Source organism: Tribolium castaneum, chromosome 1, assembly GCF_031307605.1.
Source record: "Tribolium castaneum strain GA2 chromosome 1, icTriCast1.1, whole genome shotgun sequence".
Lineage (NCBI taxonomy): Eukaryota > Metazoa > Arthropoda > Insecta > Coleoptera > Tenebrionidae > Tribolium > Tribolium castaneum.
This window is the reverse complement of record NC_087394.1, coordinates 24,132,813-24,149,702: the sequence shown is the minus strand read 5'-3', so window position 1 is coordinate 24,149,702 and position 16,890 is coordinate 24,132,813. Positions and strand designations below refer to the sequence as shown.

General features: G+C 31.0%; 2 protein-coding genes across 3 annotated transcripts; both read right to left on the bottom strand.

Moving 5' to 3' along the window:
- Positions 1-3,910: 3,910 nt before the first annotated feature.
- Positions 3,911-11,186, bottom strand: LOC656986 (transcription factor 21). Its single transcript, XM_963479.4, has 3 exons — positions 11,039-11,186; positions 8,331-8,633; positions 3,911-4,269 (listed from the first exon to the last, which is right to left on the bottom strand). The coding sequence occupies exons 2-3, from the start codon at positions 8,613-8,615 to the stop codon at positions 4,141-4,143; spliced, it is 414 nt and encodes a 137-aa protein (XP_968572.1). The 5' UTR covers positions 8,616-8,633; positions 11,039-11,186; the 3' UTR covers positions 3,911-4,140.
- Positions 11,187-12,097: 911 nt separating this feature from the next.
- Positions 12,098-16,886, bottom strand: LOC103314861 (uncharacterized). 2 transcript variants are annotated; one of them, XM_008201975.3, is made up of 4 exons: positions 16,701-16,886; positions 16,550-16,651; positions 16,355-16,503; positions 12,098-12,355 (listed from the first exon to the last, which is right to left on the bottom strand). In XM_008201975.3, exons 1-4 carry the CDS (start codon positions 16,884-16,886, stop codon positions 12,178-12,180), a joined length of 615 nt encoding a protein of 204 aa, XP_008200197.1. In that variant the 3' UTR covers positions 12,098-12,177. The 2 variants fall into 2 exon arrangements, with proteins under 2 accessions (XP_008200197.1, XP_008200196.1); XM_008201974.3 differs by having other exon boundaries at positions 12,098-12,348.
- Between the last annotated feature and the right edge of the window lie 4 nt (positions 16,887-16,890).

The following is a 16,890-nucleotide window of genomic DNA, read 5'->3' as shown; positions in this document are numbered from 1 at the left end:
GTCCATCGTCCAAGTGTAATATGCGGATTTTTCTATATCCCATTTTAATTCTTAGTCCTGAATCTTTTTTTTTACAGGGTGCTCAAAAACTGGCGCACCAACTCAGTGGTACGTTATTGAGAAACAAGTGCAGATTACGGGAAAAATATCGAAAAAGTTCCTAAAGTCATATTTTAAAAAATCTGAAGCTACAAACTTATTGTGTTAACTTTTTTAGTTTTCATTATTTTTTAATATTTTTATGCTTCACACTAGGTAATCGTTCCCTAACAAAACGATGAATAAATATTTTTAAATTTTCTATCAGACTTTAGCAGTTTCTTTAATTTAAAAAATTAAAATTCATCTAAAAAATCACAATGTGTAGATGTGACAACATTGGGAATTATTTCCTAGGAAACCGTTTCAAAAATAATTTATTTTTATTGTTGATCAAATTCTATTGCGATCATGACTGTTAGACAACGTTGCCACATATCATTTATCTAAAATCCGTTATTTATCAATAACTTTAATACAAAGAATTTTTTTACTATTTTTACCTTTATATGTAACCAGTTCTCTACAACACACCATTGACTGGGTGCGTCAGTTTTTGAGCACGCTGTATATTTAGACTACTGAAGTGATTCTCTACAATGCCCTGAACTCGGGATTCGCCAATTTTAAGAAACTGTACAATTATGCGAAGTAATCAAAAATTTTGTGTTGTCTCATTTATTGTAATACAGAGTGGTCCAGCTGTTATTATTACAGTTGGAGTTTTGATATTTTGTAGATGGTATTTATACTCTAGGAAAATAATTTTGACTATACAGAGTGACTAAAAGTGTAAAAGGGATTTTTTTAGTTTTTATTCTTTTTAAATAATTCCTGAACCGATTTGAAAAAAACTTTAGGGACATGTAAGAAGCTAAAAAGGTTTCATAATGAGCACGAAAAAATAGCATGCTATTCAAAAAAATTCATTATTATGATTATTATTATTATTATAATCAAAAATAATTTCCTAAAATGTGTCCTAGAGTATAAATAACATCTACAGAATATCAAAACTCCGACTTTAATAACAACTGAGCTACAGAAGATGGGAACTGATCTAGACCAGCCTGTATTTCACTAATATACTGGGTGCGGCAACCTTATCGCGCACCCAAGAAAATCGCGACTTCTAATGAAAAAAAATCCTGAAATTTTACACACCAGCCTGTACATTGATAAGGACCATTCTCGATTTTTGTTAAATTTTTTTGTTAATGAATAAAGTCGTAGCAGTTTTGTGAGTTTTTGGGCACTAACTGTTAATTTAACCATGGTAGCGCTCAGCTCCGTTTGCGTGTGCGTCATCTGACATTTCTGTCACTACGTTTACATAGCAGGGGCATAGCGGTGACAAACTATCAAATATTTTTTGAGGTTACGAAGTGTTGAAATTATGAGTTGTCAGAAAAAATACAGATTCACAAAATAAGAACTAACAAACGCAGAATCAAAAACCTAACGAAACGCAAATCACAAAACACAATAAACGAACGGAAAATACTTGCGATTAACACCGATAACACTTTCGACAACCATGCGACGACGTCTACAATTTACTGTCAATGTCAGGTTGACAAATTCGTGACACTTGACGGTGTTGTCGAAGTACAAATGTAAATTAATGTTCAAGGATACCACCCTTAGATACCCCTTAGTTGTTTAAATTTGCATTGTTTTTGATAATTTTTTTACAGCTTTGTGTTGGTAATGAAAAAATGAAATTGATGACGCACACGCAAATCGAGCTGACCGCCACTATACAAAAAATACAGATTCACAAAACAAGAACTAATAAACGCAGAATCAAAAACCTAACGAAACACAAATCACAAAACACAATAAACGAACAGAAAATACTTGCGATTAACACCGATAACAGTTTCGACAACCATGCGACGACGTCTATAATTTACTGTCAATGTCAGTTTGACAAATTCGTGACACTTGACGGTGTTGTCGAAGTGCACATGTAAATTAATATTCAAGGATACCACCCTTAGATAGCCCTTAGCTGTTTAAATTTGCATTGTTTTTGATAATTTTTTATAGCTTTGTGTTGGTAATGAAAAAATAAAATTGATGACGCACACGCAAATCGAGTTGACCGCCACTATACAAAGTTTTTAGACCAAATATATCCCTGCTAGCCCATCGAACGCTGGTATGAGAATTATAAATTTTTACTTGGTTGGTGAAATAATCGGTCTTTTTTATTTAGACTCAAACCAGACGCGAGATTTATTAGAAGATGGTATAATTTGCCAACAAAGGGATCAGTTACCAGTAGCCGACCTTTTTGAAGCCCCTTATTTACAGTCTTGCAATAAAACTGATGCCTGCATTGAAATATCTCAACGAAATCTTTTACAATCTTACCCCAATAACAGTTCACATTGTCACCTAAATTTACGACGCCACAAGTAGCAACTCATAAATAATAAATATTATACAATAAGTGAATAAGTGAATTAAACCATTGTTTATTTGCGAGAAGAAAATTTAATATTTATTAATTCTTCGAGCAAATTAATAGGTTTAATTCACGTGTCGGATATATTTTTTTATTCAATTTTGACCAAAATTTACCAAAAAATCCAAGAAAATGTTAAAATTAACCGTTCGGTCTATACAAATCATATCACATGCGAATCAAATTTGCATAACAACGAGTTGTTTATTTATTTGCAAAAGTGCGAGAATTGTAACGCGTATGGAAAAAATGGCTAGAATCAGCGATTTTAAAGAGGAAAACCAGGTTTTCCTGCCTGAATTGGTCATTCAAGAAGCTTCAGAAGCTATAAATAAAGTGGTGCCAGCAAAATCTTTCGCAAGTACAGAAAACTACGACCCGAGAGTATTTTACACAAACACTTGTTTATCAATTACCGTAAACAGAAATGCACAGTGCAACCAGTTGGGATAAATACTATTTCAAAATTTCCCGAAAAAATTGCACGATTTCTTTGTCTTCCAAATCCAGAAGAATATACCGGATATAGCTTTAGACGTTCAAGTGCAACTTTACTGGCAGACTCTGGAGCCGATTTAGCAGTGGGAAAAAGACACGGAGGATGGCGTTCAAATAGCGTTGTGGAAGGATATATAGAAAATTCCCTTAATAATAAAATTGAAATTTCAAGGAAAATCATTAACCATTCTTCAACAATCATTCAGAAGGAATCCACCTCAAATTCGGAAGCACGTACTTCCGCGTCATCAACATCAGTGTCAAATCAAAATATAAATTTGCCTATCAATGATAGATATGGTGTACATTTCAGTAGCCTCAGTAATTGTAACATTTATTTTAAATAAAAGTATTTGTTGGTATTCATTAAAGTTATTTAAATCAATAGTGGAATAATTTTTAATCACTAGTGAATTAAAACCGTTTTAATTCACTAGTGAATAAATCACTACTTATGCGTGTTACTATGGAATCAATAATGTCACTTTATAATGTCAAAATTGAATAAAAATAATTTTTAAAGTTAAAATGTAAAAGTGCGTTTAATTCAAAATCTGATTGGTATTTTTCTTCGCTAATTTCGTAAACATTTATCTGAAGTGAATACGCGTGGTTTAGTATAAAATTTAGAATTTGATTTTTTGGTCAAAAATTCCTTTTTTTAATTATCATTTTTATTTGCAAGTGACAAATTACCAAAAAATTAGGGGAGATACCATTCGAACGTAGTCAGGCGTGTATATAACTAGTGTCGGGCAAATATAATATCTCACTCTTCACAGCAGTTTTTTTTCTAACAACATGAAATATTAGAAAGTATTATTTTTTATTCAGTTTTTATTGATTTTTGATAACATTAAATGGGGCGTTAAAAATGGATAACTAAATAAGAACGAGAAATGATGCATATTAGTCGAATTTATTTACGATTTGGGTGTAATTTTTCTGTGACAATAAATAAATATCCCTAATCTAGTTTAATTTACCAGTCCTCACTTCCCCGAACTCACACAAAAGTATCAAATTCACCCTGCCACAACCGCTAGTACCTAATAAATTTATAAAATGGCTTTGCAATAATTTAAAATTCCTAATCTCTCGCCCTATCCATCATAGTCTTCACCAATAAATTAGTAGTAATAGGATACATCCTTATCCCTGACGACAGGCTGAATCGAGAGATCGTTCCACACTTGCGTCTCCCTCTCGCCACCCCCATCTCCATTCGTCTCACTTCGCTGAAAACTGTACGGCCAGGTCTGAAAAATGAGAAATCGCCACTTTTAGCTTTAATTGTTTGCGCCAGCTGAGAACATTTGGCGGCATGCTCTAATTATCAACAGTGACATCCGAGATGTTTATTCAAGCAAGTGCTTAAAGGCTCCAACATAAGCAAAAGCTATTATTAAAATGCGAGCGATTTTTATTTGCTTACAAGACGCGATTCAAACAATGCTCAAAATTCAAGATTTTTACAAGTGTAACTAATCTCATTTTTCGGCAAAATTTCCAGATTTTGACCAAATTTCTTGCACCATGAGTTTCGCGACATCCATAAAACACTACATTTCAGCTTATATTTGAAAATTATAATTAAGATTTCCTCAGTTGTGTGGAGCAGTTAATTTAAATTAGAATTAATTGCAGTTACTATAATTTTTCTTTTTATTCATTGATTCAAATTAAGATTGCACAAAATATATTTGGTGTATTTTCGGTTCCCATATGGAGGATTTCCGAAACTAAAAGAAAACATAACGAGCAACTCCATTTTTTTTACTTATTATAAACTGAACCAGAAAAATTATATTTCTTGGCAATAGATATTAAAGTATTTTTGTCAGTAATTGGCTACCCTTCGTTGAATTGTTGAATTATTGTTAACCTATTCGAATCCTTTAAAATTTAAATTTAATATTGCGAACAGACACAGTATTTCTGGATTAATCTGTACATACCCTAAAAGTTTTAAAAAATTCTTATCCTCGTTAACATAGAAAATACACGTTTGAAACAATACGTCAAGGATATAGGAGAAAATGTGATACAAAAGGTGATTCAAATTTCCAAAAAAAAATCAAAAACCATCCAACTGAGTTAAAATTTTCTAAAGCAAAAAATTTTCAAGAGTTGTTGTAGCTCTTCAAAGGTTTTTGGCACTTTAGATCATGTTTTCTTATAAATGTAATTAGCGGAAATGGCAGCAACATCAAACAGATACCTATGTTCAACAAAAATTATCAATTTGTATCTTATGATGGAAAACATCTAACAAACTGGCAAGTTTGACAGAAAATTAAATTCGACTTCATTGGAAACAAGACAGCAACAATTAAGACGGTTGTTAATAAGAGAAAAAATTACGTAATCAAGTTGCTTAAAAAATTGTGACACCATTTTTATGCTTCGATCATAACTCATCTTTATTAGGGATCATTAAAAAAATTCCCCAACAGGTGATATTATTTTTGTGGACGCCATATTATGACACCATAACAACATTTATTACATGACTGTTCCTGTTTTTGATAGTATACTCCCTTACCTTTCCTTGTAATAAAAAAATAAAATTACGTATAAAAAATAATTTTTTTAAGACCGTATTATTTTAAATAATTAGCATGAAAACATGTAATTTTAAAACTAAACATAAATAATAAATAAATAAATAACAATCACCTCTTGTATAATAGACAAGAATAGAAACATAAAGCTTTTATTTGTTTAAAATTAGTTTGATTTACATCATTGTTTTTAAAAATGACGTTACAAATATTGATATGGTAATAAAATGTAGCGACTTGCTCGAATATGAATTTTGTGGTTCTCTGTACATTTTTTCATTTTTTACCCACTGATGCGACTTTATTTACATAATACATTTATTTACATAATATTATCGAGCATATTATGCAAACATTAGAAAAGAAATCTATCTAAACGTCCTAATCATAAAAAAATAATTGAAGAGCAAAACATTATTTTATCAAGTATAAGCAGTAACATATCTATTCTAAGCTTACTTGCAAAATTTGAGGTAACTGAGACAATTAGATTTGAATTTATAAAATGAATTGTGAGAAAAAATGAAATGAAATGTTTTAATGTAAAATAAAATTATTAAAAAACTGGACGTTTCATACGGTTCATGAACAGAGTGAGTCACGATAAAAAAATGTAAATCTATGATGGTGGCACGGATCTGGTATATCAGGTCAGGTCAGGTCAGGTCAGGTTTAATAACGGTTAACTTATGTACAAAAGGACCCCCAATATAACCTCATTTTGTTTGGAAAATAATAAGTAAAATCAACGATTTGTGTAAAAATTTGTATAAGAAAACGTCCGAAACAAGCCGTTTTCATCCAAACTTTAACATAATTGTTTCTTTTGAGAATGAATAACACTTTTTTGTGTTTTATGAAAGTTACTCATTTCTAAGCAAAGAACCGTCCAAGATAAGCCGTTTTCGTTTAAACTATAAGATAATTTGTTCTTTCAAGTCAGAATAAGGTGTTTTCAGTGTGTTTTATTAAAGTTTTCCTTTCGAAGCAAGGAATCTTTAGAAATAAGCTATTTTCATTCAAACCATAACATAATTTGTTCTTTTGAGCTAGCTAATGCGTTTTCAGAGTGTTTTATTAAAGTTTACTCGTTTCTAAGCAAAGAATCGTCTAAAATATGACGTTTTCATTGAAACATTAACACAATTTTTTCTTTTAAGTCTGAAAATGGTGTTTTCAGTTTGTTTTAAGAAAGTTTTCTTGTTTCTAAGCAAAACAATTTTGAACTACAATAAGGCTTTCCGTTTGTTCACTAAATATAATATTAATGATAAAGAATAACACATTTTAGATAATGTTAGCAAGAAATTTTCTCGTTTCTAAGCAAAAAGTTGTCTAAAATGAAGCATTTTCTTCTAAACCGAGGCATAATTTGTCATTTTAAGCCAGAATGAACCGCTGGCGTCAGTTTTCCAGTTTCGAAGCAAAGAATGGTGCAAAATAAGCCATTTTCCTCAAAACTTATAACATAATTCGTTCTTCAGTCTGTTTTATGAAACTTTACTTGTTTCTAAGTAAAGAATCGTCTAAATTATGCCGTTTTCATCCAAACTTTGACATAAATCTTTCTTTTAAATCAGAATATGGCGTTTTCAAGAAAATTTATACTCATTTCTAAGCAAAGCATCGTTCGGAATAAACTCTTTTTAAAACTTTTTCTGTTTGTTTGATGAGAGTTTACTCGTTTTTAAGCAAAAAATCGTGTGAAAATTGATGCTTCCGTACGATACAATGGGAAATAGAAAATCGTCAGAAGCAGCAAACTTTATTGATTGAAACTACAACGAAAATTGCAAATAGTTAATTTTTTAATGGTTTTTAGTGTTTTGCAATGAATTATAAGTATTATAACATTTGCTGTAAATTATTATCACAATTAAATTCAGAATTATAAATCCGTTCCAATTACGTATGTACCGGGTGCTCAAAAACCGGCGCACCAACTCAATGGTGTGTGGTAGAGAATTGCTTACATATAAAGGTAAAAATAGTAAAAAAATTCTTAGTTTTAAAATTATCGATAAATAACGAATTTTCAACAAATGAATTGTGGCAACATTGTCTAACAGTCGTGATCTCAACAGAATTTGATCAACAATAGAAATAAATTATTTTTTAAATGGTTTCCTAGGAAATAATGCCCAGTGTTGGCACATCTACAAATTGTGATTTTTTTGATGAATTTTATTTTTTTTTAATTTAAAAAACTTCTAAAGTCTGATAGTAAATTTAAAAATAATTGTTCATCATTTTGTTAGGGAACGATTACTTGGTGTGAAACATAAAAATATTAAAGAATAATAAAAACTGAAAAAGTTAACAAAATAAGTTTATACCTACAGATTTTTTAAAATACGACTTTAGGAATTTTTTCAAGATTTTTCCCGTAATCTACACATACTTCTCAACAACGTACCACTGAGTTGGTGCGCCAGTTTTTGAGCATCCTGTATATGTAGTGTACATAGAAATTAAAATTAAAATTAAAAATGTCCTCGCTTGCATTACCTTCATAAAAAGGTACCCAGTTAAGAAAATGTCATTTCTAAAACCGTTTTAAATGGTGGTATTCTTAAATTTGTAGATAAGTTTCTAATACGGCACTGGAACGGTTCGGGAACAGAGAGGACCACAATATTAAAATGTAAATTGGTGATGGTGGCAGTGGGCATATTTATAATTAAAAAAAAAATAGAATTATAATTAAACATTTCATATTTAGGGTTAAAGCGATTGATATTTTTGTATTTGCTTACGAGTGTGAGTGGATGTTTGTGGACGTGGTCGGGGGAGACGGGCTGGTCCATGAGGACGGCGCGGAGGTGGGCGATGTAGCTGGTGGCCAAGCGGAGGGTGTCCAGCTTGGAGAGCTTGGTGTCGGCGGGCACCCACGGGAGGGTGGTCTTCAGCCGGCAGAAGGCCTTGCTGAGAACGCGCATTCGGGCGCGCTCGCGGGCGTTGGCGGCGTTGCGCTGGGGGTGGCGCGAGTCGTCGTCGTCGTCAGAGTCCTCCAGGTCGGGCGAGCGGCGGCGGCGCGGCATTGCTCATCGAGAAACAGTCTTAAGTGAAAAAAAAACAAATACCTCATGACAATTATTCAATGATGCTAATCCACGGTTAAAATTTAATCCAAGATTGAATCCGAGCATCGGATTGGGTTTAATTTTGTCACGTGATCAATTAATCTGATATTCGTCGGCATAGTATCTCATTTGTTTTATTTTAGTTATCCCCACTAAAATTAGTATTAAAATTTCAAGTTATTTTAACGGAAAGTCATGTTGGAATTGATTTTAAAATTACTGGAAAGACTAATGAAAATTCAGTTTACGCCAGTCTGTGAGATGGAAATATACCATTAGTATAAAATAATTTTTAGGCATGGTCTCAAATCCGTAGGTACATATTTTTTTGAGATATGTCACTTTGTAAGACTAACGACAATTTGCTTGCAATTCATTTATTGACACTTCTTAAATAAAGCGATTCTAAAGCTTTACTTTTTATAGTTGTTAATAATACGAGAGCGAAAACACAAGCTTAAAGTTCGAGGGCTCTCGTTATGCAACGAGCGTATGCGAGTTGCATAGACCCGGGAACTATAAGCGTTTTCACATGAGTGTTATTCAAACTTTTTTTTGTTTGAACATTTTAAATTAAAACACGTGTTGCTATGGGAAGCTGTTTTAAAATAGTGAAAACACGTTGCTATGGGAAACGTGTTTTAAAATAGTGTATATAATCTAGAATTCAGATATTAAAAAGAAGGCTTAATAAAATATTACCCACAAAAAAAATTATTTGGTAAAAGTAAAGTTGGTAAAAAATTTCTGTAGTTTTGGTTTGGTAGAAGTCGACTCGAGAGATTTTTTCAAAAAAGAAAAAAATACGAAAATTGTCGCTTAAGGTCGTCTGCGAGCATAATAAAATACATAATCTTATTATTTTCTAAGTTATTATTTACTTTATTTTGTCCTTAGTTATAATACAGGGCGAGATTTTTTAGATTTATAATTTTTTTTAAGATAAGCCCTGAATATATTAGAAAAAAACTATTAGAAAATGACATGACAAGTCAGTTTTTTTAAATTTAATCAGAAGAAATCATGGAGAAATTACAGGAAATCATGACGAAATTTGGTGTACAAAATTTGGGGTGCGGTTTACCCTCGCAATTAATTGCCTCAAAATATATTTTTTTTAATGATGACGATTAGGTATTTTGTAGCTAATTAAAAATACACTGAATCTGAAATTGTGAATTTATTTAAAACAATAATACTTTGTTAATAGCATTTTTCTGTCAAATAGGTAAATGACGTAAAATCGCAGAGCGACACAAATTTCTTTATATGAAAATCAATTTCAAAGTTAACTAGATGAGAATCATTTTAACACACCTTGTATTTTAAATTTTTCCGTAGTTTTTGCTAGAAGTAAACTCAAGGCAAATAACAGTATTTCAATCTAATTCTGACCTATAAATTAACTCGAATGAAAAAATTATTATTGTGAAAATATACGTAATTTCTGACTCAAAAAATTGTTCTGTAAGCCAGAATATCGTTATTGCAGCCAATTCCGAGCGATTTAACAAAACACATTTTTTAGGAATAGAACTTGACTCGAAATGGCAAAAATATAATACTTTTAAAACTTCTGCTGCTTTGAAATAAAGAATTTTGCCTATCACTAATTATAATTTCCATATTTTGCAAAATATGGGCGATTTTGAAGCCAGACATCAACTCGAATCGACAACTTTAAGCTCGGTTTGATTTAAATTCTGAACTTTATGTTTAAATATCAAGGGCTACGTGAAGTCTTGAGGAAAAATTACTTGGAAAATTTACTAGTAAACGTTTGTAAAAATTGTATATCTAAATAAATTTTTCAAAATTTTGAATTTAAATCTTTAAAATTTAAAATGCTACGCAATATATTACTAAAGATAAGGTACCATGCGATCATTTATAATTAGATAATTAGAATAGGCGTTTTTTTTCCTTTGTAACTGATAAACTAGTGCAAACTGAGAGAAAAAATGTATTCTAATTGAATATTGCCGTTGTAAACATTATTATTTGACCCTTCAACTTGATTAATTATCACTATCGGCGTTTTATTCAAGTTTTAAAGCTAGTACTTAGAGGAATAGAATGAGCTTGAGTTTTTTGGTACTTAAGACTATTCTTTTGAAGCAAAGTAACGATACGACTTTTTTTCCTGTCCGTCACATTTTTAACGTAGAAATCGCCGCATGCCGAGATTTTGGCAAAATAAGTCGAAATTTTTCGCAGGGACTAAATATTTTATTTAGAATTTAAAGTTAAAGTTCAATTCAATTTTACACAAATTACGGTAAATGTTCGAATGAATATTATTGTTTTAATAGAAAAATCGACAAAAATTTTAAAATCTAAAACCAAGCTTAAAATTAAAAATGAAACAAAAAATTACCTACCTTTGTGTAGTTATACAAATTACCAATTTGTCACAGACACTGTTCCTTAAAATACCCTCTAATTCACTAATTGACTGTGAAATCAGATCAGCAAATCTAAGGCGGGATTTCACTAAAACTCCTCCCACATCCTTAGGGAACCCGAGAATCCACCAACCAAGATCCGCTTTGTAATGGTCCAGAAATAAACTTCCGACAAATAAAGACAATACCACTAATTTTTACTAATTGGGGGATTTAGAAATGGTTTTAAAAATATGTGCTTTAACAATTGAAACATCAATGATTTAATTAGGATTTCATCACGATCGAGGCATTTTTAGGGGTAAATAATTATTAAGTATTGACATCGAAGGGGTTAAATAACAATAGAAGTAATCATACTTAATTATATGTATTCAATAAAAAAATAAAAATGTAGCCTCGGTCACCGTCCACTAATCTTGTGAGGAAACAAAGAAAAAATATTATTATATTTTAGACTTAGAGAAAATTCATCGTTTGTTTCCCGTCGCTCAAATCATAATATTAAATTTAGGTTTAGCTGTTTATTTTTCAATTTAAAAAAATTAAGATGGAATAGAAAAATTGGAGATTTTCACATTTGTTTTCGTCTCATTGTTTGTTTTTCTAAAATTAACATAAGGGCATAGATGTTTACAGTCCCCCATAAATCATTTCAGGATTTGGGCAATAAACTGTAGAAATTGTTTTTTTTACTGTGATTAGACCGAAACACTGTTTTCCTCCCTTGTTGCGGTCAAACGCCTCTCCACCCCTACTTCGAACACAAACAAATAAACCGAACAAGACCCGTGTGAAGATCTCCAAAGTCAAGTATTTAATTACAAAGGAAATCCTAACAAAACAAACTCATCCCGATTTCAATCCGAGTTTTATGATACGTGTTGTACTTGAAAATTTTAACACCCTACCGAAATAGCCTCCACAGGTGGACTCTGTCACTCCATACCTAAACAAGAGGGACGACTTGCGCTGACAGCTTCCGTTTAGTTTTCCACCAACTTAAATTACGCCAACCAAATAAATCAACAATCGTTCATTCGGCATCACTTTATTTATCAAGCAGTTCTTCTACGGAATTCACAACATTGTTTTCGATCATTGATTTGCAACTTCTACAAATCACTGCCGGTTTTTGGGCCAGCCACGGGTTTGTGTCGAAGCTGGTCGATCTTTTGGACCGGTACGGATAATTTTTCAGTTTTTTCGTGTCGATTCTCAAGGGACGTTCCAGACAATGACCGGAGATTCCGATCTCGTGGCGTATGTACGGGTCCTCCATCACCCTTTAAACTAGCCAATTTTATTTTCGGTGAAGTAGCCTCACCATTATCGCCCGCACAATTTTACTCCACTCCGGTAAGTAGCAAGCATACAAAAATCACATTTGAGTTGACCTCACGTCATGCGATAATGAGTTATTTACTGCACTAGTAACTTACGTAAAATGCTTACCACACTTGACAATAATATTAATGGTCATAATGTTCAAAGAATTGCATTCTCATAAAAAAATTGCATGCAATAAAATTACAGACTAAACTACATACATACAGGGTGACCCAGGGGTGCATAATCGGTCTATAACTTTTTTATTATTTAAAATATTGCGATTCTGGTTTCATTATCCGATAGAGCGACTTAAAGTCCACAAACCAAAAATGTTTTTATTGTACACAGGGTGTTGTATACAGGGTGGTGAACCAAAGTTACATTTTTTTAAATATTTTTGCATGATTACATTCTACGCAAAAAATTATGTAACTTTATGTAAACTATTATGGGTCTATCTACTTTGTTTCAATAAATTAGCCAAGATTCTTGGCTAGTTTGTAAACTATAGCCCCTATTTTAGTTGAAACTGCGTTTTCTATTAAAATAGCCAACGGTTTGGGTAGTTTATAAACTAACCAGTTAGTTTCAAACTAGCCTAATTTACACATTAGCTGTAGGCTTTTTCTCACTTATCTATTAAGAATCAAATGCGACAGCTATACTTTAAACTTTTCTAGAAATTATGAAATAGTATCTATTTGCATTCCTGAAAGCAGAGCTTTATTAAGGTTTCCCTAAAACTATAAGTAACCTCTGTTAATTCTAAGAAAAAGAAACGCCATTCTGCAATCACAATCTAATAGGTAAACGAAGTTAAACTTTCGAACAATAAATTGTTGTTGTATATAATGACTTCAGCTTTTACTCTATTTTTGTAAACAAAGTTTTGCTTTAATAAATACTTTGTTTTTCATTACTACAAATTTATAGGTACATTTATAGGATGGGTTGATTAATATGTTTACCCCTGATACTAATTTTGGTATTTCTAAGTTTTTCTCTACGTTCCTGATACAGAAAAAACATAATTTCCATAATAAAGACTAATTTTTGAAAAATCGCTGCAAAGTCGCCTGTGAATATTTTTTGGCAAATTTGCAACAGAAAAATTCAGAATACCTTGTAGTTTCAAAAAATAGTCTACTATTACTTGAAACACGGAAATAATGTACAGGGTGTGCCAAAACGCAAAAAGTTAAATAACTCATTTTTTTTAATGGAACACCATGTACTTCTTTACATGTGTCGATTGCATTTTTCATAAGCTTTCTATTGATATGCGGTTTTTATAGTAAATTTACAATATTTCTTAGTGTTCAAAAAAATAAAAAATAATTTTTTTATTTATTTTACTAATAATTCTTGATGAGTGAAATTCATTTATGTATCAGGTAATAATTAGAATACTTGTGTAATTAGTCACATTAGTACATGTCAAAAAATTAATTACTATTTAACTATCAGATTCTAGGCTAACAAATTTTCTGGTAATAAAATACATTTTTTTGAACAATGTCGAAAAATATTTTAAATTTGCTATGCAAACCCTATACCGTTAGAAGGCTTATCAAAAATGCTTTCGATACATTTAATAAAATACAGGATGTTCCATTTGAAAAAAATGAGTTATTTAACTTTTTGCGTTTTGGCACACCTGTGTATATTATCTGCGTGCTTTAACTAAAAATTGTCGATTTACTAAAACTACAAGGTATTCTGAATTTTTCTGTTGCAAATTTATCGGAAAATATTCATAAGCGACTTTGCAGTGATTTTTTAAAAATTGGTCTTTTTTATAACGAAAAGTTGAATAATTCCGAAACGAAAAGAGACAGACCCATAATAGTTTATATAAAGTTACATTATTTTTTTGCGTAGAATCCAACTATGCAAAAATATATAGGATGTTCCATTTAAAAAAATATAACTTTGGTTCACCACCTTATGCATAATAAAAATATTTTTAGTTTGTGGATTTTAAGTCGATCTATCGGATAATAAAAACGTAATGGCAATATTTCAAATAGCAAAAAAGTTATAGACCGATTACACACCGCTGGGTCCCCCTGTATAATTGTTTTAATTTATAAGTAATTTTTCAAAAAAAATCTTCCAAAAGGTTGATTATGTTTTTTTAAATTCTACGTATTGACACCATAATGACATCTCCGATATCATTTTTTGAGTTGTGACGTCATTTTTAATTTTTTTAAATGACAACCGATATTTTTGTTTGCAGCTTTTGATTGTATACTCTTTTATCTTTCTGGTAGATAGTATACAAATGTCAAAAAATAAAGTAATAATAAATTTAAAAAAAGTTAATGATAATTTTATACAAATAGCTTTATATCCTTCTGTTCTTTAGTTTATGTAGGATTATTGTCTTTTCTTTATTTTTTTGTATTTGGGTTTCATATTAAGTGTTATGTTAATTATTTAAAAAATTATATAATAAAACATTTGTTCCTTATAAAATGATACACGAACATAGGAACAAAAAGATAAAGCCTTTTATGTGTAATTTATAAAAAGTTTTATTTTGACACAAAATTTAACCAATTTTAGATTTTACAAAAATTTCACCTTATAACTTTTTTCTTTTTTACAATGAATAAGGCAGTTCCAAATTAAAAAAGGACCTTCGTACTCATATTCAAGTGAAATTTTTGTGGTCTTATAGTCTGAGTTTTTAAATATTGGTTTACAAAAAGCGAATCAAAATTTAATTTGGGGTTAAACTATTTCGAATTACGTTGCCATTTATATTGCATAGTTAATCACGAATTAAAATGTAATAGTTAACTTTAAAATATCAAAAAAGTTAATATTGCTAAAAAATATATTTGTTGAAAAAAGGACTCTGCGACACAAATATATAACTAAAATATTCCAATACCCAATTTAACAACGGTAGCTTACCAAACTTATCACAAAGATCAGGAAAATTGATTAACTTTAAGAAAATAGCCATATTCCCAGTAATCTTTTGGTTATATTTTTTTAATTTCACCTATTTTTGATTTATGAGTAATTTGCGAGAAAACTATTAGTCGGAGAACAATAATCTTTTTGCGAAAAAGATTGATAATTAAATTAAAAGAAATTTCCAAAAATAATAAGCTTTATAGAGTTATCTTTAATAGTTCTGGAGTTATTGCATAAATACTCCAAGTACCGCAAATTGACAAAAATCTCGACGAAGGAAAGAATTACGGCGAAACTATAACTCTTAGAGCAAAACGATTTGTTTCATGGTAAAAAGCAGATTAAAATCTTTATAATAGAACTGTTTTTTTTTTTTAAATTTTGAATTTTTGGGGGTAAATTTTGAATTTTTTTCCCAATTTAACGGCAGAACTATTAGGAAAAGTGAAAGAGTTTTGATTTTATCTTATGTAAGATAATCCGGGAAATCGATTGGCTTTAATGAAATCGCCAAATTCCCAATATTTTTTTAATATATTTATTTTTTATTTTACGTCTTTTTGCTTTTATGAGCAATTTGCGAGAAAAATACTAGCCTAAGAACTATTATTTTTTTTTGAAATTAAGAGGGCTTTCCAAAAATGTTAAATTTTATACTTACAGTACTTCCAAACATCCTAACACTATTCTCGATATTATTAAAAATGTCAAAAGTCATTTTTGTATAAAGCTATAAATGTTTTACAACTTTGTTAATACCGACCTTAATACTATTTTCCCACCTTATACCTATTTTGAATTATCTTGAAAAAACACATTATTTCTTTGATTCGACGTTTCCAAATACTTTGTACTTCACAGTAATTTCTATGAAAACTTCAAGTGTTTCCTCCAAAATTTTGAATTGAACCCCGTTTTGAAGGCTTATTGACTGGACTAATTATGTCAAGAAACACTTGGATCTAGGTTTGAAAAGCGCCAATTACCGCCTGCGTTTTCGCTACAATTCGTAAAAAATTGCTACTTTACCACATCAAAAAGTTGGGCATGTCGTACTTCGACCAGTAATTGACGTAAATCAGAAAAATTGGAAGTATCGCCAATGTGGTGATGATGACTGTCGATGCAACGTAGGTCATTATTAGATTAAAGTGTTTTTCTTTCTCAGTCATATTTATCTGAAATAATCATTGATTTGGCGTTTTTTTCAGGTAAATATCATACGTCTATGTATTCTTCAGCGACGGCAATCAATCGCCTAAAGCAGGACATGGAAATGTACCACAGCCTCGTCGCGTTGAAATAAATCCAGTGAAATTTCAGGTCCTTGCATAAAAAAATCCAGTTTTTTGGGCACTTTTTAACACTTACTTACCCTCGCAATTCTGGTTTTCCACCTGGTGTGGAGGGTGGTGTTGCGGTGCAAGTGCTGGTACAGGAGGACGAAGGAGGAAATCAGGAAAACCAATGTGGGAATTGCGGAATAAACACTCGGTAGAAACTGTGAGGAGACAAGTGCCTTTTCGATAAATTTGGCGTGATTTTCGTGAAGTGGGCACATTTTT